The sequence below is a fragment of the Protopterus annectens genome, chromosome 13.part0, assembly GCF_019279795.1.
Source record: "Protopterus annectens isolate FY-2018-M chromosome 13.part0, PAN1.0, whole genome shotgun sequence".
Lineage (NCBI taxonomy): Eukaryota > Metazoa > Chordata > Ceratodontiformes > Protopteridae > Protopterus > Protopterus annectens.
The window spans coordinates 721,620,591-721,644,612 of NC_056747.1; the positions used below are offsets into that span (position 1 = coordinate 721,620,591).

Below are 24,022 nucleotides of genomic sequence, written 5' to 3' on the forward strand. Positions count from 1 at the left end.
ACTATCTGTTGCCAAAGAGAAAAATGGAGAGTCAGGGACCATGTGCCTTGAACAATCTTCCCCATTAAATGCCCTCCACCCCCAACCGATCTGGGAAGTGACTGCAATCACTATGGCCTTGGGCTGAAGGAGGATGAATGGAAGGCCCTGCGATAATTGATTTCAGCGAATCCACCAACAAAGGTACTTTTTGTAGGCGCAAGTGATGCTGACCTTGGTGGACACAAGTTGATGTAAAATGGACCACTGGATTGCTAATGTCCACTGGAGAACTTTCATATTGTATATCTTGCTAGTGGAAGTAGAACTATTGCCGTGGCATAAATTACAGGGTCTGTACTATCTTTCAGGATTGGCAGTAATTAGTTCCAGACTACCCTTTTGACTTGAAAACGAATGGTTTGAACTCTCAGTAAAGGAAGAGCCGCTGTCATTTTAACTGTGTTGAAAATGTCTGAGATGGTTGAAGCTGAGACTTGGCACTAAAAGGAATCTTGAGCAAGTTCTGGATCCTTTCCAGTCTGAGGAGACCTCTTGGATGACTTTTTTTCTAACAGCTTTTGTATTTTCAAAGCTGCTGTTTTCCTCTGCGTGGAACATCAGGAATTTTGTTCTGTTATGATGGTGGTGGTAGGGAAAAAGGAATTGTACAGCCTCTGGAAATAATCCTCTGCACTCAAGTATATTTTGTTATGTCTAGCCAGGCTCAGTGGTGCAGGGATAAGTGACCCTGACTGCCTTCAGAGGTGGGCAATCAGGCCTCCTTTAAGGAGCACTATTAGGACTGTCAGAGAAAGAATCTCTGGACCCTTGATTCTGCAGGACTCCTCTGCCACATGGGCAGCATCTCCCATTTGAGTCCCTCCTCTGCCCTTGAGGAAATTCTCTCCATGTGGGATCATGGACCAGACCCTGGGATTTCCTGAACCACATCTTTCGACCACCTTGTTGATTCCTGGGAAACGTTTTTTGAGGGGTTGAAAAACATATGCCCACAGTAGACAGGGTCTTGCCATCTTTCTTGCACCTGGAGAGTGTGTCTTTCACCTTGGGGCCAAATAACGAACTTCTGTCAAAAGCAGTACTGACGAAGGAGGACTTAAAGTGCTCCGCAAAATCACACAGATGCATCCAGGCATGCCTCCTGATGGAAATGTCTGAACCTACCACTCTTGAGGCTCCTTCAGCTGCATGTGAAATAAACCTCATAAATGAGTTTGAAATAGACAGAACGGTCACTAACTGTGAAGCAACAGAAGACTTTGCCTCAGAAGTACTAGTCCTTGAGAGCGATTCTGAGAGTTCCTTGATGAAATACCTCTGTAATCTGTTTGTTAGTGTGCCAAGTAATTCAGGAACCTGAGTGCAAAGGTCCCTGATGCATAAACTCGCTTCCCAAACCTGTCCAGCACCCTAGACTTCCTGTTAGGGTGATAAACAGAAGAACTCTTTTCCAAGAGCTCTTTTTTGGTGGCTGCTGCCATGACCATAGTATCCAATGGTACTCCTTTATTCCAAAATTGCCTGCCCTTCGGTGGTGCCAGGAAACTATCTGGTCTCTTGGAGGCTGGCTCTACAGAATCTGGTTCCTTCCATGCCCACTGAGAGATCAAATCAATGAGCTAATCAGCAGGCAGAGTCACCCAGGAAGTAGATGAGCCAGTACCAAATGCCTCCAGGAATACAAACTCCTCTTGTAATAGGTTATCCGTATCCTTTCTGGTCTGGGGGGACCTCTTGGATGACTCATTTTTTCTGACAGCTTAGAAAGAAACTTCCTCATCATTCTCTCCACATCTGCTTCTGTGAGGCTTCTGGACAAATGGGAAGAGGCTATGGAGGGAGATGTGCATCGTTCCAGGAAGGGCAATGGGAACCAAGAGGGTAATGGATCCACGGAAGACGCATACCTTGTCCTTGTGTAGTTGTTTAGGCTTTGAATGGGTTGGATCAGAAGAGACGGATATGCTGTTTGAAGCCGTCGGATCCAAAGACTTATGTTTCGGATCCAAAGTCTTTTGGTTCATCTTCCATGGTTCTGAGGTTGGATCTGAAGAAGACTGAGAGGAGCCAGGTTGTTTGGAAGGCCTCTTTTTTGCTTCCTTTCTCTCAGGTTTGAACTCCAGTCTGTGATTCCCCAAAGGCCGAAGGAAGAAGGCCCTTGATAATTAATTTGTTCTTCCTCTCAATCAATGCTCTTCTGTTAAAAGCCTTACAAATGGAGCATAAAGTTTGCTAATGTTCGGGTCCCAAGCAATATACGCATAGATTACGGGCATCAGATAACGGGATCTTATGTCCACATTTGCTGCACTTCTTAAAACCTGACGGTTAATCTGCCATAATAATAATATCCTACAGCAACAACCACAATACAACAGATTAAGACAATCTAGATATACCAGAACAATAACAAAGACGAAAACTACTACAAGTACTACTTTTTTTTTAAATAAAACTAAATGGAAAAAAATACAGAAAACAACAACGGTATTAAGAAATACTGACTAATGGTAAGAGAAAAAATGACCAACTATGCTAATCAAAAACAACTCACAGGAAATATCAAACTATCAGAACGGAGAAACAAGAAACCAACAAGCTGTAAGGAAAAAAATAAATCACCAATGATAGTAATTAAGAACTACCAGCAGTAAGAATTACAAACTATGAAAAGGTAAAGGGAGGATAACAGTCAAAGGTTTGATAGTAATAAGAAAAAAGTATAAAAACGTATCATTTTTGAAAAAGCACACAACAGCTCCAGCTCCACATCTGTTCACAATGGCAGCAAACGAGATCTGGGGCATGAGGGGGACTACAGCATTATTGGTAAGGGAGGAGCTAGAGACTTTGTAGTATCCACAAGCTGTGAAACAACATCCAAGTTGGATCAGAGGATCAGATCCAAACCCATATTTTGAGGAGTGAATGTAAATTGGCAACATCAGATCAATCTTTTTCTTTTTAAGGAACCTGTACACTGTTTCATGGTCAAGCCAAAAATGGTGTCTGATTCTTGGGGTAATTTACCAGCAACAGTAAAACAGGTAAGATGTAAAAAAAAGAAAAATTTTCCCAGAAAAAAACATAATAAAAAATAAACACTTAGCCCAGCCCCAAAACGTAAAACAGTTTTAAACAACTTTTAACAGCTTTTTAAAACAAAAGTAAAAAAAAAGTGAAGCTCCCATTTAAAAGTACACACAGAAGTCATGACACAGTCAACAAAAATGCTTTTTCCTAACTTTAAGTAAATCTTTTACAGAAAAAGTATGGTTGCTCTAATAAAAAGTAAAGATGAAGTTACCCCCTTCCCCCGAAGGGAACTTACCAGCCCAACATACTAACAGCATTAGCCGACTGATCCTCAAATGCCCATACAAGCAACAGGAAAACTCTGTAGGGCTAGCATCCAAACCTGACTTTTACAGTCTGCTGAGCTCAAGCTAACGGTATGCGCTACTGGAAGGTTCCCTGAAGCTTGCCAGTTATATCAGATGCAGGATAAAAAACATACAGTTCAGGCTACTGAAGTGGTGATCATAATGATGAATATACAGACCATATACAGAAATGTTGAGATCTGAAGAATGACATCAACATCAGCTTTTTAAATAGTAATAAAGATCTTGATCTGACCCAAAGTTAGATGCACGCAGTAATGTAATGATAACCAAGCCATAAGATGCTTGAAACGCACTCAAACTAAAGAAAATGGACCTGATCATTTCAGATGAAAGAGTACTTTTTATGTGTAACAGCATCAAAGAATGACACAATACCAGTGCTTGTATCTGAATCTCTCCCTCTCTTACTTACACACCAAGAGATAGTGGACCCTGTTCTTACCTCTCAAGTTGCATTTTCTTCTCCACTATCAAAGTCTGTAATTGCTGCTGCTGTGCTTCCCTCTGTTTGGCAACTGACTTAAGTAGATTCCTTGCACATATTGCCTGTGAGGAAAAACATTTCACAAGTTGCTTAGTAGCTGTACATCACCATGTTATAGGTTTTGTTTGTTTCTTGACAGACATTACTACTACATGCCTAACCTTCCTTCCACAATAACTTTTATTGTAGCACTACTGCTCTGCTAACTTAACTGATCCAGGTTTCTTCATCGGTGCTGGAACTCCCTTCTCCACAGTTTTTTGCACTGACTGTCAGCTGTTAGCAGCTGCAGTGATAATGCACTGATTTATTTATCCCTGCCATTAGTATTTTCCAACTACTATACCTACAATTCATATTTTAACGTGACTTCTGCCACTGCACATACTCCCATTTATTTTATACTCCTACTTTGACTTTCTGCAAACATCAGATGAACTATTCCCCTACATGGCAGTACTAATGTAAAAACCCACTCTTTTCCATAAAATAGTAAGCTGTTTCAGCCATTAAAATCCCTCCACAGCAACCATCTGTTTCTCCCCAAACCAAGTTTGTAGGCAAAACAGACAACATACCCATCATGTATGAAAGTGGACTGGCATATGAGATTATTTTTAGTGATCAATGTGGAATTTCAAACAAATTCTAGGATACAGGTAAACACAGGCAATTAATTTTGTTAAAGCTATTGATATTGCAGTAGATCAACGTTTTTATGAGCATTTCAAAACTGTACTTAAAACCAGGAAAACATGTACTAGTCAAATGTCCATGCCAGTGACTCAACATGCCAACAAAGGAATGGAGAAAGAAGATTCTGCTGATAGGGATGACTGCATCTAGGCGTACAAAGAATAGGCTAGAGGGGGTTGAAATTTACTGGAGAAAACTGGCAAAGACACCAAGGTACTGGGAGCAAATAATTTATTTTATTTATTTATTTATTTATTTTACATTTGTTAACCGGGCTAGTCTAGCTGGATATATGTCCATTTTCAGTAGAGGCCCGGGGAGAAAAGCTCCACAGATACTAAATTACAAGGAGACAAATTATAAAATAAATTCAGTACAAAAAGAATATATGTTTAGTAACACAAAAAAAAAATAAATTTCTAAGGAATACACTCAAAATATTATTATTCAGTAACACATTGCAAAACAATTATGATTAGCAACATATATTTGATAATCCGTTGGAGAGAAAAAAGTAGCAAGGGAGACTCAGAAAGGAGTTACAGAAGAAATACAAAGGCAGAAGAGAGAAAGAGGCGAAAGTGTAGAGTGGAAAAGAGTATTGTGATGCAAAAGAGGAGAGGGGAGAGAAAAAGGAGGAGAGGGTAGGAGAATAGGAGGAGAGTAGCAGGGCAAATAGGAAGAAGGACGAAGTAAAGTAAATAAGTATAGTGTAAAGATATTAGTAGTATAGGGGGAAGGAAGAAGATCAGTCAGGAGTCCTGCAGGAGCAGAGCCAGTGATTTTGGAAGTATAGTTTGATTTTTTGTTTGAAGAGTGGTAAGGAGGGGATTAGAGTGATATCAGTGGGTAGCTGATTCCATATCCTTCCTACAGTATTAGAGAACAGAGAGTCACCAGCTAAGTTATGGGACTTTACAGATTTGGTCATGAGTTTAGAAGAAGATCGAAGGGAGGTAAGATTATTGTAAGGGATTAAAAGTTGAGAAAGTATAGGGGTATTATAAGGTTGGTACAGTATCTTGTGAGCAATGGTGAGTTGGGATATCAAAAGACAGTTTTGTAGCTCCAGCCAGCCTAGGAGTTTTAGGTTTTGACAGTGATGTGTTCTGAAAGGGTTACTGGTGGCAAAGCGGGCAATGCTATTGTAACAAGTTGCTAGTTTATTTAGGTTGGCCTTCTTAAGGTTAGTGAAGATAGGTGAGGCATAAAAGAGGGTAGAAATCAGATGGGAATGGGCAATGGTAGCTCTGGTAGAAGGTGTGAGAAAGGGTTTGATACGGTATAATGATCCAATTTTTTATTAACAGTTTTGATGATGTTATTGATGTGTTGATCGAAGTGAGATTGTTATCGATGGTTATTCCTAGCAGTTTAGTTGATGTGTCAGGAGAGATAACAGTGGTGTCATTGGATAAAATGTTGAAATGTAATGGGGACCCTCGAGTGGTAGGATTGAAAAGGAGAAGTTTTGTTTTTTTAGCATTGAGAAGGAGGTGCCGTCTAGTGAACCAAGTTTCTACCGTGTTGAAGGTGGTTTGAGTTAGAGTGAGTAGCTCTGAGGAGGTAGATGCTGAGCAAATAATCGTGGAGTCGTCAGCATATTGGATGCAGGTAGCTTGTGGGATGATAGTGTTGAGATCGTTTATGTAAAGGGAGAAGAGAAGTGGACCAAGAATAGAGCCCTGTGGGACTCCAATAGAAACAGGCAGTAGTGAAGAGATATGATTGTCCCAAAGAACGGCTTGATGCCTGTTGCTTAGATAAGATGTAAACCATTTAATAGCCAGGTTATCAAATGAGAGGGATTTAAGGATGTTAATAAGGGAAGAGTGGTTCACCATGTCAAAAGCTTTAGAGAGGTCAATGAATAGAGCAGAGGAGAGAAGATTTGAGTTGCGAAAGTTGTTGATAGTATCAATGAAGGAAAGGAGGGCAGTGGAGGTGCTATGGTGGGGTCTGAAGCCATGTTGACAGTTGGCTATTATGTTGTGTGCAGAGAGATATTGTATGAGTTGCTGGTGGATGCATTTCTCCATGATCTTAGCTAATGGAGAGAGAAGGGCAATAGGTCTAAAGTTAGTATATTCAATAGAGTTACCACCTTTGTGTAGTGGGATGATATGAGATATTTTCCATAAATCTGGTATGGTTCCCTCTTGGATAGTCCTATTAATGAGTATCGATATAGGATATGCTATCTGCTTAGCAGCCTTTTGAAGAAAGAGAGAGGGGAGTTTGTCAGCAGAGGGAGTACAGGGTTTTAGTTTAAGAATAAGCTTGTAGATGAAGGAGGTAGAGATAGGGTGAAGAGTGAAGTTATAGGGGAATCAACATGATTATCTGGAGGGTAAAAGTTAATGGTGTTCATTTGTTTAGCAAGTGATTGGATGGTATCAATAAAAAGGTGTTAAAGGTGTTTGCAGTATGGCTAGGAGTTCCTGGGTCTGCGTTTATTGGGGAGGGAGTTTTTGCTGTACCAGGTGAAAGGAGTTTGTTGATCGAAGACCAGAATTGTTTGGGTTTATATAAATGGGTTTCCTGAAGTTCACAATAGTAGTTCTTTTTGTCTGAGATTATAGCTTTCTTTGTAAGATTTCTAAGTTGGCAAAAGTGAAGAAAATCAGAGGTGGTTCTATGTTGTCTCCATTTGGCCCAAATCTTATCTTTGCTATGAATTAATTTCTTTGTTTCCTTTGTGAGCCAAGGGGCTATATTAGATTTCATTCTAATAGAGCGTGTAGGGGCATGTTTATCTAAAATTGAAAGGAAGGTTGAGTTAAAGAATGATACTGCTTCATTAAGCGGAAGTGATTTCAAGAGGGTCCAGTTGCATGTTTTGAGATCATTTTGAAATAAGTCACTATTAAAGTTTTTGGTTGAGCGTATTATTCTAATGTTAGGGAGGTTTTGATAGTCAATCTTTTCTCTAGAGATATAGGTTAGGGAGTGGTCACTGAGGTCATCAGGCATAGTTCCTACTTTGTATGAGACATTAACTTTGTTTATAAGTATCCAGTCTAAGATACTCTGTTTCTTATTTGGTTTATTTAGCCTTGTTGTAGTGGTAATGGATTGAGTAAAACCATGTAGGTTTATATGACTGGAGGGATTTTCACTATTAATAATATTCCAATCTATATTAAAGTCACCCAGAATAATAGTTTCTTGGGGGTAGTTAGTGGAAATCCAACTAAGGAAGTCTTCTAAGATTGGTATGTTTGTGCCAGGTGGTATGTACATACAGATGATGTAAAGAGCTTTTTGAGCATTTAACTGAAGTTTAACTATGATGGCTTCAGCACTGGAATCCAGGGTTGGACAGGTTGGGAGGGTGGAGATGTTAAGATGGTTCTTAAATAAAATTGCCACGCCACCACCTTTACGTTTAGTACGATCAAGCCTATATAAATTATAGCCTTGGGGTAAAATTTCAGTGTCTTTGGTGGTTGGCTTTAGCCAGGTCTCTGAGAGGCACAGAATATCAAAGTGGTGAATGTCTAACAGGGCATGTAAGTAGGGTACTTTGTTATTTACACTTCATATATTAAGATGACCTATGAGTAGGTTGTTTTGAAGTTGGGGTTAGATACTTGAGGGGAGGGATTTAATGGGCCTGGGTTGGGGTGAATATCACCGTCTTGTAAGGTAGGAGTATTATGTGTGTGTGTAAGGCTGCTTTTAAGAAGGGTTATTTGTTTCATTTTTTTATCAGTGGGTAAGGCGTAAGTTAGATGGTAGAGCCTATGGAATTTAGGAAGGTGATAATTAGGGGTGGAGGTAGAATTTAAGAAGGAGGAAAAAGAAGTATGGAAGATAGATGTATGTTTATTTATAAAGTCTGGTTGGTTTTTAAGTGGGTTTTCAAAGAAGGTAAGAAGGTAAGAAGAATAGAGGGAGGTAAAGAATAGTGCTAAGAAAATAGCCATGGTTGGTAAGTATGGAGCCATATGTAGAAGAGGTGAGGTACGGGAAGTTTAAAGTAAATAGAGGAAGAGAGGGTAAGATAGGTAGAGGTAAAGGTATAAGGCAGAACAGGAGAGAAGGAAAGTGATACTAGCTGGATATGTAGGGGTGGGAGAGGAGAATGTAAAGTGTAGGTGTAGGTGTTGAGAGTAGAAGGTTATAAGAAGTATGTTAATTGAGGTAGAGGAGAGAAGCTAGTAATAGGGGAGTAGGTTGGTAGAGAAGTGGATAAGGTAAGGGGGGAAGAGTGTGTGTAGGAGGGAGGGTTTGAGGTTTTTTGGCGGGAAAGAGCAGGATAGGTTGTAAGAGTAAGGGGGTGTGGTTAGGTAAGTATAAGGTTAGGTAAGTATAAGGTATAATTAGAGGGGGAAGGGTAACAAAATGGAAACAGGCCAGGAATACATTTGGACTGCAGGCTAGAGCCTGCCTTCCCTAACAAAAATTCAAATCAGAGTATAGCAAAGAGAAAGGAACATGGGGATCGTAAGTAAAAGGCCAGCACTGCTAGAGTTCTAGTAGAATCTAGAACAGAAGCTGCTGTTAAAAAAGAGATAATTAGTAGGGCATATAAAATACTGCATGATAACTATAGGAATCAATCAGATGAGATTAGAAAGGATTGGGAAGACAGACTAGATAAGGAATTCACAAAGAAACAATGGAATGATATATGTAAGGCCCTCAAATATGTAAGAAAGTCTAGATTTAGTATTTTTGCTTGGAAGTGTTTGTGTAGGTATTTTTATACCCCAAACAGACTCCAAAGACATTTTCCTCAGGTAGTTTGCAAATGTTGGAGGAGTGATGGGAAAATTTGGGAACATATTTTCTACACGTATAATAAGTTGGCAAACTTTAAAAATTCCCTGCAGACTACTGGGTTAGCAAACTGGTGTAACTAAAGAAAATATATTTTTTGAGCTGTGATGCTAACTTGGAATTGCCTAGATATAGTAAGGCCTTGTTGGGTTTAATTCTGGTGGCTGCTAAAAAAAAAGCAATTACTAGACAAAAACACAAGCAGAATTTGTTGGAACTATATAATCTTAAAGATATTAATGAGTATACAAACAGATTCTCTGCATTATACTTTTTTTCACACAGGTATAACACACTCAAGAATAGAGTATATATATATATATATATATATATATATATCAAAGGAAATAACCACCTTTCTTAGCAGTGTTACAGTAAGTTCTTGTCCATTAACACACCACAATGCAGTTACTTTTGAAGAAGAAGTTCATAACAAACAAAAGGTGACAATCACTAGAATACCATTCTATGTAATGAATGTAAAAGAGTTTAAAGAATTTTATATAAAAGAATATCAACAATTTCTTGAATTAAACATAAATGAAGCCACTTCAGAAATCTATGTATGGGATGCATTAAAAGCATACATATATGGAAGAACATTAACTTGGTACAAAAAATAAAAGGAAGCAATAGGACAAGCAATTAACTGAACTTCAAAAGGAAATATTATTAAACTTAATATACAAAAATGATATAGTCAGTTTAACTAATGATTTAGCAATGAAAAATAAAGAATATACTGACATTTTACATCATAAAAGAATGATAGAATTAGAAAAAAAATCAAACATTTCTTATTCAATGAATCCAAAGAATCAAACAAAAATAGCAAATAGAACTACTAAAGTTATTAAAATGAATCAAAGAAAAGAAATATATAATCCCAACATTAATAAGAAAGTCTCAGACTTAAACAGCATACTAGAAACATTTCAGTCACACTATCAAAAAATTACTACTAGCAACACAGATGAAATCGAAAGAAACAATTACAAACTTCCTTTAGACTAATATAAACCTAAAGATACAGGAACAACAGAGTAGACACATTGACAAGCAAATAATGTCCGAGTTTCAGAATCAAATTAAAAAACTGAAACCCAATAAAGCACCAGGAAATGACAACACCAGAAATGCATAAGTTATTGCCCAAAGAAGCTAAACAGTTACTGTTGAAGATTTTTAACCAGGTTAAATAAGGAATATTAGTTCCATCTTCTTGGAAATATAGTTTAATCTCACCTATTCTGAAATCTGAAAAAAGTGCCTCAGAATGTTCTTCCTATAGGGCCATTTCATTGTTAAATGTAGATTACAAAATGTTTATGGCAATGCATACAGACAGAATTAAACATATATTAACATCATTAACTGATCATGACCAGACAGGTTTCATAAAAGATAGAAACACCTACGATAACATTAAAATAATTCTTGCCTTGATAGATTATGTTGATTTAAGTAGGAGAGACATGACTCTAGTGAGTCTAGACATCAATAGCACCTTTAACTCAATAGGCTGGAATTATTTACTGGTGGTACTAGAAGAGTATGTTTTTTCCCAGCACTATATGAAAATTCTCTGGCCTATGTTAAGATTGTGTCATGCCTCTCTACTTCTATAACTATAAGAAAAGGAACTACGCAAGGATGCCCACTTTCACCTTTACTGTTTTGCATTAGCAATTGAGCCTTTTGCTAACTATAAAACCAGTAAAGTGGTGTAAAAGTGCTTACCAAAAAAAATACAAACCAAAAAATAAGCACCCTGGTAGTCAGTCTCCAGTCCATTTTATTGTATAAAAAATCAGTTAAGCGCGTTCATCAAACACAGTTGACTTCATCAGAACAAAGGCCTTTTCTTAAAAAGCAGTTTAAATAGGTTTAAAACAGCCATAATTGGTTAAAAAACAGCCAATAAAAAACATTAAATTACCATAAATCATGAATATTGATATTTAAAATAATCAGAGTAGGAAAAACCATTAGGTCAATATTATTCACTGTCATATTAGTAAAACAATAAAACTACCACAACAGCTCTTTTTTACACAATACGTTTTGCAAATCCCACCCAGTTAAGGTTGGCTGCAAATGTTCATCCAGGGTTAAATGATTACTTGACTATCCTGCCAGTATTAAAAGAAAAAGCAGGACAAGTCTAAGTCCCTTCATTTGTTTTATTGTTTTACTAATATTTGTGTCCTTTTGCTAAATATGTTAGAATGAGCACAAATATTAAAGGCATAGTAACTGAGGATAACTTAGAAATGAAAATACAATTATTTGCTGATGACATCCTGTTGATAATATCTGATATAAAACATTAACTATATTATTCCAAACAATAAACTTCTTTCAAACTATTTATGGTCTTGTATTTAATGAAATCAAAACTAAAATTTTATTAATTAATTCAAATAAAAGGGAATTAAATAAAGACTTTACGTACTTAGTGCCTGATAATAAAATTAAATACCTAGGTATCTTACTAACTAGCAACACTAGAGAAACAATAAATATTAACTACATTCAGTAAATCCAAATCATTAATGCAGAAATGGAATAAGATGTTTTATACAATGGAAGATAGGTTGTATATAATTAAATCAATAATTTTTCCCAAAATTGCTGTATTATATAGAATCCTTCTACATCCCTCCTACTAAGATAATTATACAGCAATACAATAAAATGAAGCTGAATTTCCTTTGGTTTAACAATAAGCCTAGAATCAAGCTTAACAACCATTTAAAAGGTTGGGGGAAGGTTGGAATTAATCTACCAGATATAGAGATTTATTCATTGGTGTCTATTACTAAAACAGTTACTCTATGGCTGAAATCAACCTGTACAGCCAAATGGAAATTAGTTCATGAATCTATATGTAATATCATTAGTAACTCAAACCCATAAACAATATAATATAAATCCAACAAAAGTCTTTTGTAATGTGATAAGAGATAACATATTTAATAAAAGTATACAAACAAAGTATATAATTGTTACTGAAACATTAATACTGTTTAGAAAATATATAAACATAAACCCAGATATAGAGACATGTTTTTTTATATTACATCCTATAGCTTGTAGACAAGAATGTATAACTACATTTGATTCAAATGTAATTAAAGAGCTTAAAGAAAAAGTGATTTGTTGGTATCAAATAATGGCAATACATTACTCACACTAGATCAAATCGAAAGGAAATTTGAGTTAGATGATAAAGTGTGGCTACCAATACAACAAATAAGATAGTACGTCACAAATAAACTGGAACTGATGACACCAACTTTTAAAAATAATATTCCTAAGTTCACAGATCTTGTGATACTTTAATAAAGGACAATGATATCTATCCAAAATTCATAAGACACAAAGAACTGTACCAATAATAGTTACTGAAATTATTATAATCAGGTTAATCAAAAGGATCTAGATAAAAATGAAAAAAAATGATCCTTTTATCACCAAGCCTTACCACCAAATCAGTTCAGTGGAAACTGCATGCATGGAAGTTCCTGCATAGATCCTTTCTAACCCCTCATAGATTAGAACTAATATACAAGAAACATATTGATGGAGATGTAAAATGCATACAAAAGCAGATTGGGAACACATGTTTTTTGATTGTCGTTCACTGAATAAATATTGCTTTGAAATTAATTATTTCTTTCAAACAATTTTTAATTATTCTTTTCAGTTAAACAAGTCATTAGTTTTGTTTAATGTACCCATACCACAATGTGTCCCAAAAGTAAAATATCCTTTACTATTGACATTGCTTGCCATTGCACTTAAAGCCATAACAACTTATTGGAAGAATAAAGCACCACCAACTTTTAAAGATTTTAAGAAAATCACAGTCTTTGTGTCTCAAATGGAAGTAGCAGCCATAAAGAAAAAAACTGATAAGACAACATCATGTATCATTTATTGGCAGAAAGTTGACGAAATATTGGACAAAACAAATTGATCTTATTAGTCAGTACAGCAACATAACACAAATTGCATATTGTATATTGAAACATGTGATGTTATAGATTGTATACTTAGGCAACTGTATATAGTTTGTTTTGTAAATAGTGGACTAGTTATGTTATATTATACAACTCCCCATTAATATTCCAAAACGTGCATGCTAAATGGACAGCATGCACTTTGTAAATCAAAGACTTATACTAATGGAAAAAGGTCCGGTCGCCCGTACTTTTTCCATTAGTAGAAGTCTTTTTTATTTTTTTATTTTTTTACAGCAACGGAGGACGCAAGATCTCCGTTGCTTTTTAGAAACAGTCTTGCTATGTTAAAGGAGTTTAACATAGCAAGACAGCTTTAAAAAAAGTAACAGAGATCTTCCTTTCTCCGTTGCTTTCTTTAAAGCTGTCTCGCTATGTTAGACGGGTTTAACACAGCGATACAACTTAAAAAAAAAGCAACAGAGATTCTCCATTGCTTTTTTTAAAGCTGTCTCGCTATGTTAAACTCCTTTAACATAGAGAGACACTTTGCAAAAAGCAACGGAGATCTTGCTTTCTCCGTTGCTTCCACCCACAGCTCTGATGTACTGCGTAAGCATATGCATGAGCAGTACATCAGAACTGCCGCAGAATACCAGACAGCTGCGGAAGGGCAGCATGGAGGCATTATACAATGCCATTATTTAAGAAAAGTATTTTTTTTCTTAAATAATGGCATTGTATAATAGCAACAACCCACTTCTGGGTGTAGGTAATGCTGGATTTACCCACAGTTGTCTTTGTTTGGCCACTCGGGCTTCGCACTCGTGACCAAACCACACCAACCGTGGGTAAGTCCAGCATTACCCATACCCAGGCGTGGGTTATTGCTTAATTATTTTATGGTTCAATCTATTTGAAGATATGGAAAAAAATGTAATAATTTCTTTTGAGTAAAAAAAAAAAAGGCAGTTACTAGAAAATGAAAATCAAAGTCTAGGCCAGTCTTACTAGACATAGTGAATATAGTAACAGAGCGAAAAGAACTGGCAGTAGGATTATTAGAAAAGGGTAGGAGCAAATTGCATAGAACAAAATGGGAGTGGTGGGAACAATACATGTATAATAATATTTTAAAGGTATGAAATTTAAGAGAAGGCAGAAACTGAATGAACTATGTAATGTTCGATTGAAAATGACTGTACAGAAGTTTATATGTGATGCATAATGTTTGTAACTGAAAATATGTCTATGGTTTGTTTTCATTTATATAAATGTATGACTGCTGATGTTATAAGTAATAATTCAATAAAAATGTTTGTTAAAAAAAAAAAAATCACACTTTGATGCTGGAAGATCAGAAGACTTTAGGTACTTGGATTTATTTTCTAACACTGACACTATAATGTAGCAAAATGAGGTGCTATCGTTCAGAAACAATATTAAAAAAGGCCTTATCTGCCCAAGTTGGTGGTAGCTCAGGTGATTCAAGAGTCACAGAAAGTACAGTTTTGTAGGTACTTACCATAAATGTACTTGTTAGTGTGTCTTCGCTGTTACTACTCTTGGGAGTTCCTGCACTGGAAAGTCCAAGGCCAGCCAAAATACCAGAGACATCTGGTGGATGCCCTCCCTTCCAATGTCAGGTTGTCAGAGTATAAAGAGTTTTCTTCCAGTGCCACTTCCTCAGGTCTTTCGTGTTCCCTGACCAGAGTCCCACTCACTCCAGCGTAGACAGAAGTGTGGGAGATGGGTCCTATTTAGTAGAAAAAAGGGGGTACCCACTCTAACCTTTGAAGTTAGCAAGAGAAAACAGAGGTAGGTGGGGGGGAATAGGTACTCCAACAGTAAAGACACACTAACATCTGCATTCATGGTAAGTATCTACACAACTGTAAAGAATCAGGAGACATAGAGCCAATGAAAACCACTCAGTAAACTCAAAAATGGCACTTAGCAGGAGAAACCACGAGGAGCGTCAATATGGGGAACCACTTTATTAAAGCATCCAACAAGTGCATCACTCACAAAAGTGCAATAACCCAAAATGCTAACTGTCTCACCACGTTTTCCGTTCATAAACTGGAATTTCCTTCAGCATGTCTGAAGAAGTTCCAGTTTATGAACGGAAAATGCGGTGAGATTTAGAACCCATGTGTCCTGAGTGTTTTTACTAGTAGGGTTAAAGAACAGATAATCTGCTTTAACTATGGGGCAAGGGGCAGTGTAGGGTTGGGGTGGGATTTTCTGCAGAGGGAGCAGGGAGGTGCCCTTCTGAGTCACATCTGCTCCATCCCTGGGTCTCTAACGTTGAGACTCACTGGCCCTAGTCTTGGGGTTGGTCACTCTCTTGTAAATTTTTCTTTTCTGGTCTTTCTGCTCTTGGTTTTAGTCTGAAGGCCTGGAAAAGACCAATTCTCTGCTGGGTAATTTCTGCTGAACATAGGTGTAAGGAGACCTGCAGAAAGTGTTTCACTGTCTGCGCTGTCTTCATCTTCTCCAGCTTTCTGAATACACTTTCAACTTGGAATCCATAGAGGAAATCCTTGTCTAAGGACCGTCAAGGATATCTACTTTAACATACTCTGGTAGTGGCTGTTCTCTTAGCAAGAGAGGTGCCTCCTAATTACCAAGCCTGTAGCAGCTGCCCTGCTTGATACTTACAACTTAACAAAAAAGACATCTGAAAGAGAATGTGGCAACCCGGGAGCTGGTACTGCACAAACCCAGGAACTCTTTCTAGAGGGCCTTATCCTCCACCCCCCCTACTTTTTGTTTAATGTGATCCAGGACAGACTGACAATTTAAGGCTCTCATCATGGTCAGGGTAGCTGAGGTGTAAACTATTTTGCCAAATCTATCAAGGACTCTGTTCTCTTTATCATTTGGCAAAAAATTTTTAGAAGTGCAGCTCATGTCTCCCTTGGATTCTGGGAAAACCACCTCAGGATCTGTTACTGGGTTCCTACACAAGTGCTTGTGGAACTTGAGCACTATGTAAAACCAATTTGGTTTCATAGGGGTAGGGATGTCACCTGGATAATCTCATCCACTGCTTTCAAACCAGGTGGAATAAAAAGAGATTTGGGCTTAGGAAGATCAAGAAATTTTCTAAATATTTTCTTGGACTGTGAATATTCCTCAGCTTCCCAGCTGAAGGACTCTTTCATTTTATGAAGTGCATTTACAAAAGAAAGATCCTCACGTGGTGAGACTACGGCAAGAGTATTATCTGGTTTGGAGTTGATATAGGACCCTGTGTAAAGCTGATCAACATATGCAATTGGTCCTCATCTGAGTCACAGGAATATGAAGACTCCAGAGAAGTACAGTCCCTCTTTCTTTTAGCACAAAAGTTTCATGGTGTAAGGTGCTTTTCAGGGTCCAGCTGCCTGGACCTCGTGAAGTCCATGAGGTTCTCTGCAAGCTTGAATACGTCATATAGGTAGACCTTTATATGGTGGGTCTTCAACCCACATAGCTGAGGCCTGGGCAAAATGATAAAAGGCTTTTTTGTCTTTGGTGTCTTGTGCCTAAATTTGGGTATGTCATCAGGTATCTAAGCATCAGATCGTAAGTAAGTGGCAGAAACCTGAATCTGTTGCCTTGGGGTCTCCACATGGACATAAATGAAGGGGGATTCCTCCATCCCCCATCATTATAAAGATCCAGACATGAGGCCCCAGTGCCTGCCTAGTGGCTCCAGACCCATATAAAGCCTGGGTGTAGATGGCTGATACAGAAGACGGTGCTTTCAGCCATTGGGTGGCCTGCAAAAGCACCTCACCTTGTTCGAGCATCAAGCTTGGGAGGGCTTTCAAAGACGGTTCTTTAGCTGTTTTCTCTCATGGATGCTTCCTCCTTTTATATAGGAGGTCAACCAAGGGATTGGAAGATGCTACAGCAGACATGGCCACTAATGCCCTCTATGCTGTTTTATACACTTCTGAAGTGACTGCCCTACGGCTATTAATGCAAGTGTTAAAGTAAACACACTGGGGACAGTTAATCATAACATGCTCCAGAACCAGGTAAAACAGAGTGTCGAAATCCTGGAGGGAGATACTTTCCACACTTTAAACACAAACTAGATTTCTCTGACAACAAATTTCAGAGAAGGAATACATAATGTATATTCTCCGATGAGGTACACAGCTTTTGTCAGATTGTTCTCTGGCTTTGGCCAACTGATGATGCAGGTAATTCAGATACTGATGGCAAGAAAGAAATAAGGAAATGGCACTGGCAGAAAGTACAGCTGTGTAACTAAACTTACAGTAACAGTAGATGCTCACTGCTGCAGTAGCTTTAGCTGTACGAGTTGCATTTTGCCAAGGATATAACAGCTGATCAGCTTCCAAAGCTTCAGGGCACTTTCCACGCACCCAAACTGTCAAGCAGCTTGGGCTGAGCTGACTAAAAGAAATGTTTGTACACCAAGCCCTTCAAACCTTTCCTGACAATAGAGAGAGGGAGGCTGTGCCCTGAAACAATAATGCTACGGTAAGGTTTTATGTGAAATCTGGTGAGTAGTAAAGTAGCCTTTTGTCAAGAGTGCTAACAGTTTTAAGTAATTTCCAGACTTTATCTCTCTGTCTAATCTGAACTGGCTTTGGCTCTTTTTCCTTCTGAGGGAGGGTGTGTTTATTAAGAATAGATAGGAAGGTGTGATTAAAATGGGTGACAACATTTTCCAGAGGGTGGTGTTTTGAGTACATTCCCGTTACAGATTTTGAAGGATTCCTTCAAATCATGTTTGTTAAACTTTAATAAGTTTCTACTCTCATCACTCCTAGAACCAAACTTCACAGCACTGTACATGCTTTCTCCTCTTGGCACCTACTCTTTGGCAAACTCTCCCTATCGGCATTAAAGAAATCAACACTTATTCCAAATTCAGAATGCAACTCAAAAAGCACTTCTTCATCCAAGCCAAATGCTCCTGCTTCAACACAGGACAGAACACCCAACCTATCTCCTTTCAGAATCTCTTCTCCTGTCTCAAGATTCATTGATGATTGACCACTTTAGAAACTAATGCATATATTGTACATTGCAATGTGCTTGTTCACTAGAATGTATATGCTCAGTTTTTCTATGTAGTAAGTCTGAATTATTATGTTTCTGTATTTTTTTGTTCAAGAAATGTTTTGAATTTCACCCAGGCTAAGCCTGAAACTGATCAATATCAATCACTGCATCACCCTGGTAAACAAACATATAAATAAACCTGATTTCAAAGGACTGTTTTTTGATTAGAGATGTGGATGTGGATGGCAAAGGTGGGATGGTGGTAACAATGAATCGGGCAGGGATCTGCTTTGTGTTACGTTCCTATGGTCATTAGGATCTAATTAATAGTGGAATTTGTGGCTTGGGATAACAGCCATTTTTAAGGTTGCTAGAGTATAATATTGCAACACCAACACCTACTGCCTCAATGGAGAAATGGTCATACATTAGCAGAGTTCAATCATTTTTTTTTCATGAAAGATCAAAGTCAGAATAAGTTAATGGACATAAAATTGCTCCTCTTTCCCAGAATGTCAGTTTTTCTGAACTAGTCACACATGCCATTTCACAAGAAATTTGCAAGTGCTTAACTGCTGATTCCAGATGTAACCCTATGTGGTGTGCCTCTCCCAAACATGCATAAATATAAGCCTTACAACTAGATAACAGCCAAGATGTTGGATAACAGATAGAAAAGGGATGCAGAGGTCAGAAGTGGCCATCCTTGTGGGTGGATTTACCATGTTCCTTATCTAGAAAATGTGAAACGCAATGAAGCATAGTGGACTCATTCCCGCTGCATGTTTGAGGACTTAGTGCGAGCTTTGGAATATTGAGAATTTATGCATGATTACAACAAAATATATACTAACTTTACATATAGCTACAGCTTTCAGTATTACCTCTTTTGCAATGTGCAGAAATTGTGGTGTTTAGTAGTAGGGGGTTGTGAGGCATGCAGGGGGGTCCTCCCCTTGCATATAACACCTTTTAGGTATAACTGAGATTTTCTCTTTTCTGTTTTGTTCTGCAGATCATGCTTACTTTTTTGGAGTTTCAAAAGCTGCACTGAAGAGTCTCAAGTTCAAAATTCTGACAAACATCTGATTCTGCACTTGACATTCTATGAATCTGTCACACCTTCCTCTGGTGTCATACCTCAGATAAGCTCTTGGTCTTAACTGCCCAATGTAGTCAAGACTGGTGCTGTTCCCCTATAACATCCAGGACAGCACACCTTTGTTCACCTCAGCCTATCATCTGGCTTGATCATCTGCTGAACCAGAGTTCCCTCTAGCAGAGATAAGTGTTCTTCCTCTGCTCAAGCAGGCTACCAAGTGACATGCATATGGCCCATTAGACGATATTAATGATACTGCTCTAGTACAATGAGAAGAATGATAAAGCAATTGAAAAAAATGGGTGTCCATAGCTTTCTGTACAACAGCATGCATACAGTTGACTGACCATATTAAGTCAACTTCAATATTACACTATGTATGTTATGGCTTTTGATGTCATACAAGATAATGTCTGTACCTCTTCAATAAATTCAACTTTTGTTTCAAGTACTATGTTCAACTCTTAAACTGTCCATATTTCTGTCTGGTTTCTTTAGTGGTTTTCCAAACCTAGAAAAGTTAACACAGCTGTTCATTCTGGACATATGATCTTTCTTCGAGAGCAGTTCTTGCAGCACTACAACTTTTTTTGGTGATGTAACTGGAACAGCTTCTTTCTGCAACTTTTGACTATCACAGTTTTCAGTCTCTTAACTGCAACAGTACTGGTTGTGACACTTTTGTTTGCACTTTCCAAACTTTGTGATTCTTCCTATGCAACTTTCCATCTTTTCCAAAAGCAATACAGGACCTCGGCCTGCCTACTTGACCAACTAATTCATCCTCAAAATATGGACTTCCCCAAGCCCTCTGTATTCCATTTTGTGCATCTATAAATGCTCTTGACCTAGGGGCAACTGATCTGATTACTTTTAGGATGACAGCATTTATTCCATTCTGTTACTTTCTTGCAGTACAACTGGTTTATTCACACTGTATTTTAAGACTTATCAGTAACTAGCTTCTTGCGCATTTCAAAATTCCTTTCTAATTTATAGCCCCATTCCCAGGTTACACCATGTTCTAAAAGCCTTCTAAGAGGTATAGTAATCTTAGTCATTTTAGATACAATGTCCTACTGGAAGTTAAAGCTTTAATGCTGCTACTCCCAAAAATGTGAAAACTATGTGAAATATCACTAATGTGTGAAAGCTGCTGTTACACATTGAAAGAGTTTTTTTTTTGCAGGATGCAAGCTCCTCTGAACACCTCCAATATGGGGAATTGCACCCTTCCCAACCTGCTAACTGTATATAGTAACCTTAAGATCACTGAACCTCAGAGTAGAGGGAGATTTCACACTTAAAAGGAGTGCACACAGCATCCTCAAACTTACAATAGGAACCTGGTGTAAACTCTGCAATATACTGCATAATTCCAAAACACCTCTGTAATGCCTATTTGTTTTCTGGCTTTGGCATGTGCACAAATGTGCTCACTTTTTTGCACGAGGCCTCAATCTTTCCAGTGTCTACTATGACCAATGAATTTCAGAGCTGCCACTCTTACATCACATTTGCTCTTAACTTCAAATTATGCTGTCGTACTCGTTATTAGTTATATCCATCTTGTCATCCACTTTTTGAACTTAAATCCCACAGTAACATGTCAATAGTTACATTTACATCATCACCCAAATAATCAATTACTTGTGCAACTGTTCTTTGAAATACCACTAGTACTAATGAAACAATCTATGCCTTAATGACTTATGCAAATTAATACAGTTTTGTATTTTCTTCAGAACCCTTAGTTTTTATCTAGAACCAAAATAATTTAGCATTTAGCACTGCTGAGACCATTTACTTATCTGTAAACAACAGATGATAATCTTTTAAAATCACTTTACTTTGCTCTTGTAGATCAACACAAATGCAAATCTTTCCTGCTTCCCATCAGTAACCATAATAGTTGCCCACTCTGTTGTTTTTCTTTCTTAATGACACCTCAGCTTTCTATTAATTTTATGTCCTCCTCTACTCCCGAGAGCTGTTGGCAACTATGATCCCTTGAATCACATACAACTGGCATACCATCAAGCTTTACTGTAGTCTCCTGGCAAGCTTTCTAAACCTGTAAATAAATTAGTACACACACAGGATACCACTCTTCTGTGTCAGGGCTAGCCACTCGGCACTGTAAACCGTGGCTCTAGGTGATTCATCACATTGATTGATATTGATATGACACTGACACACTATAAAAAAGAGGACTGCTATTATGAACCCCTTTACCAACACTTACATACTCCAGCAAGGGCTTGATCTAACCAATGTATGGTGTAATGACCATAGAATTAAACTAAATGCCAAAAAACATGAGGTTGTTACATATGAGAAATTAGATTCCCCTGTCATTTGTTCTACATAAAGGACTCCCCCTTAAAACTGGCAGTCATTAGTGATCTGGGCATATTTGTCAAAAATGAATGAATAATTATCATGGTTAGAACTTCTCTATCTAGCACAGCTAATTTCCATGCGCTTCACCTCTAGACCCCAAAAGTCTTGCTTCCTTTGTATATATATCCCTCATTAACATACTTTTCAGCCTGTACACACTGAAGATCTGGGCAAAGGCTACTGAAAAGTAGGTACATCTGGACACAAAATAAGCATAAAGTACACATACAAACAGCATAACTACTCCCACTTTTAGATGTTGTGGGATATTGTACCACTCAGAAATATACATTTAAAAACAAACAATGTAATCACATTTTGACATAATATGTCAGAACAAAAGTTCAGCCAAGCAATCTGGCAGAGGATTATAGCTATTATAAGCCATTAACATGCTCATGCTGCTTCCTGTAACCCAGGGTTTGAGTCTCTCAGCACCCATTTAATGAACTGGGCGATTCTGTAGAAGTGACTTAATCTGACAGTGCTGCTGGACTGAGTATGAAAAAGTTCATATAGATCCAAGTTAACATATACAAACAAATAAGCACAGTACAGCAACTGCTCAAAACAACATACATTTACAGGATCAACTTCCTTCAACATATTTTACATTATTCTTATCAACTAGCAGTTTTTGTCAGCTCTTATAAATATGGCATGCAACAAGATTATGACTTAAAAATGAAACACCTGCCAGATTCACCTGTGTACTAAATACACATGCAAGTGCTTGAATGCCTCATGGCACTCTTTCAATTAGATGTAATGTTTACATTTCAAAACACTCTGCAACCATATGAAGTGCTTTTATTTTAAAAAAGTACAAATACATACACACACACACAATTTCACATGTGATAAAGCAGTTGAAAACACAGTCCTATCCACTGAAAGTACAGTTGTGTAAAATCTTACCATAACAGTAGATGTTCTTTTCACTGCTATAGTATTCTTTACATAATGATTCTTCTGTCAGGGATAGCCCATCGTCTGGCCAGTATATTAAAGCCCTGCCCTGGCAATAACATTAAATTTGTAATGCTTAGTGAAAGTATGAACAGAGGAGCAAGTTGCAGCTTCAAGGATGGAATTAGTGTCCAAACCCTTGAAAAATGCACCAGATGAGTCAATGGGCCTTGTAGAATGTGCCTCTACTGACAAAGAAAGACATTTGCCATGAAAAGAACAACAAAAGGAAATGGCCTTATAAATCCATGAAGTGATGGTCTCCTCAGAAACAGCCAAACCCAAAGTCCTGGGATGAAAAGAAACAAAAAGTTGCTCATACTTGTGAACTGCTTTTGTTTTATCTAAATAATACCTGAGCTGTCTGTGCAGATCCAAGGTGTGAAGAACCTTCTCACTGGCAGACTGTGAAGGAAAAAGGAAAGAAGGTGAATAGACTGATTAAGGGACAACTCACTGACCACCTTGGGCATAAGAGAAGGATTAGTTCGAACAGAGACCCTGTCTCTGTGAAAAACTAAAAAAGGAGGAATAACCATGAGAGCCTGAAGCTCAGACAAACATTCTTAGCTGAAGTGAGAGCCAAAAGAAGAACTGTCTTGTCTTCCAAGTACAAGATTGCAAGGAAGCTGAAAAAGCAAACTCAAAAGCCTCAATTTTTTAAGTACAAAACTGCGGCCACAAGAGGGCAGAATAGGCTTTCTGGGAGGCCTGATATGAAGACCAACCTTAAGAAATTGCCTGACCTCAAACCAAGAGGTCAGAGGAGGATTCAAGCGCAGACATGTAGAAATTGCTGACAGATGAGCTTTAACTGAAGAATATGGCAACCCATAATGGGAGCAGATCACACAAATAAGGGAGAACCATAGGAACCTCCACAGAGACAAGCACTAGACAGAAAATCTTTTCCATTTGGACATACATGATTTTCTAGTAGTGCATTTCCTGGCCTCCTGCAGAACTCACAGAGTGTTCTCAGAAAACAGATGCCTAAAGGTAATCAAACTTTATCACTCACGGTGTAATTTGAAGAGTAGACAGGTGAGGATGGATAAGAGATCCCTTGTCTTGTGCGAGATGATCCACCTGGTGCAGTAATTTGTGATGACTGCTCCTCCTGGCCAAGTGACAAAGAAGGGGGAGCCAATACTGTCTGGGCCAAAAAGGAAGTCAC

The 24,022-nt window shown here is 37.9% G+C and overlaps 1 protein-coding gene across 3 annotated transcripts in view; it reads right to left on the reverse strand.

Annotated features, from left to right (window-relative positions):
• IFT20 (intraflagellar transport 20) overlaps positions 1-24,022 on the reverse strand; it is a 304,459-nt gene that overhangs the window by 34,973 nt on the left and 245,464 nt on the right. For all 3 annotated transcript variants that reach the window (XM_044054407.1, XM_044054409.1, XM_044054408.1), the window contains one exon: positions 3,853-3,956. In XM_044054407.1, the coding sequence (XP_043910342.1) occupies positions 3,853-3,956 (104 nt within the window). The remainder of the gene's footprint in view (positions 1-3,852; positions 3,957-24,022) is intronic.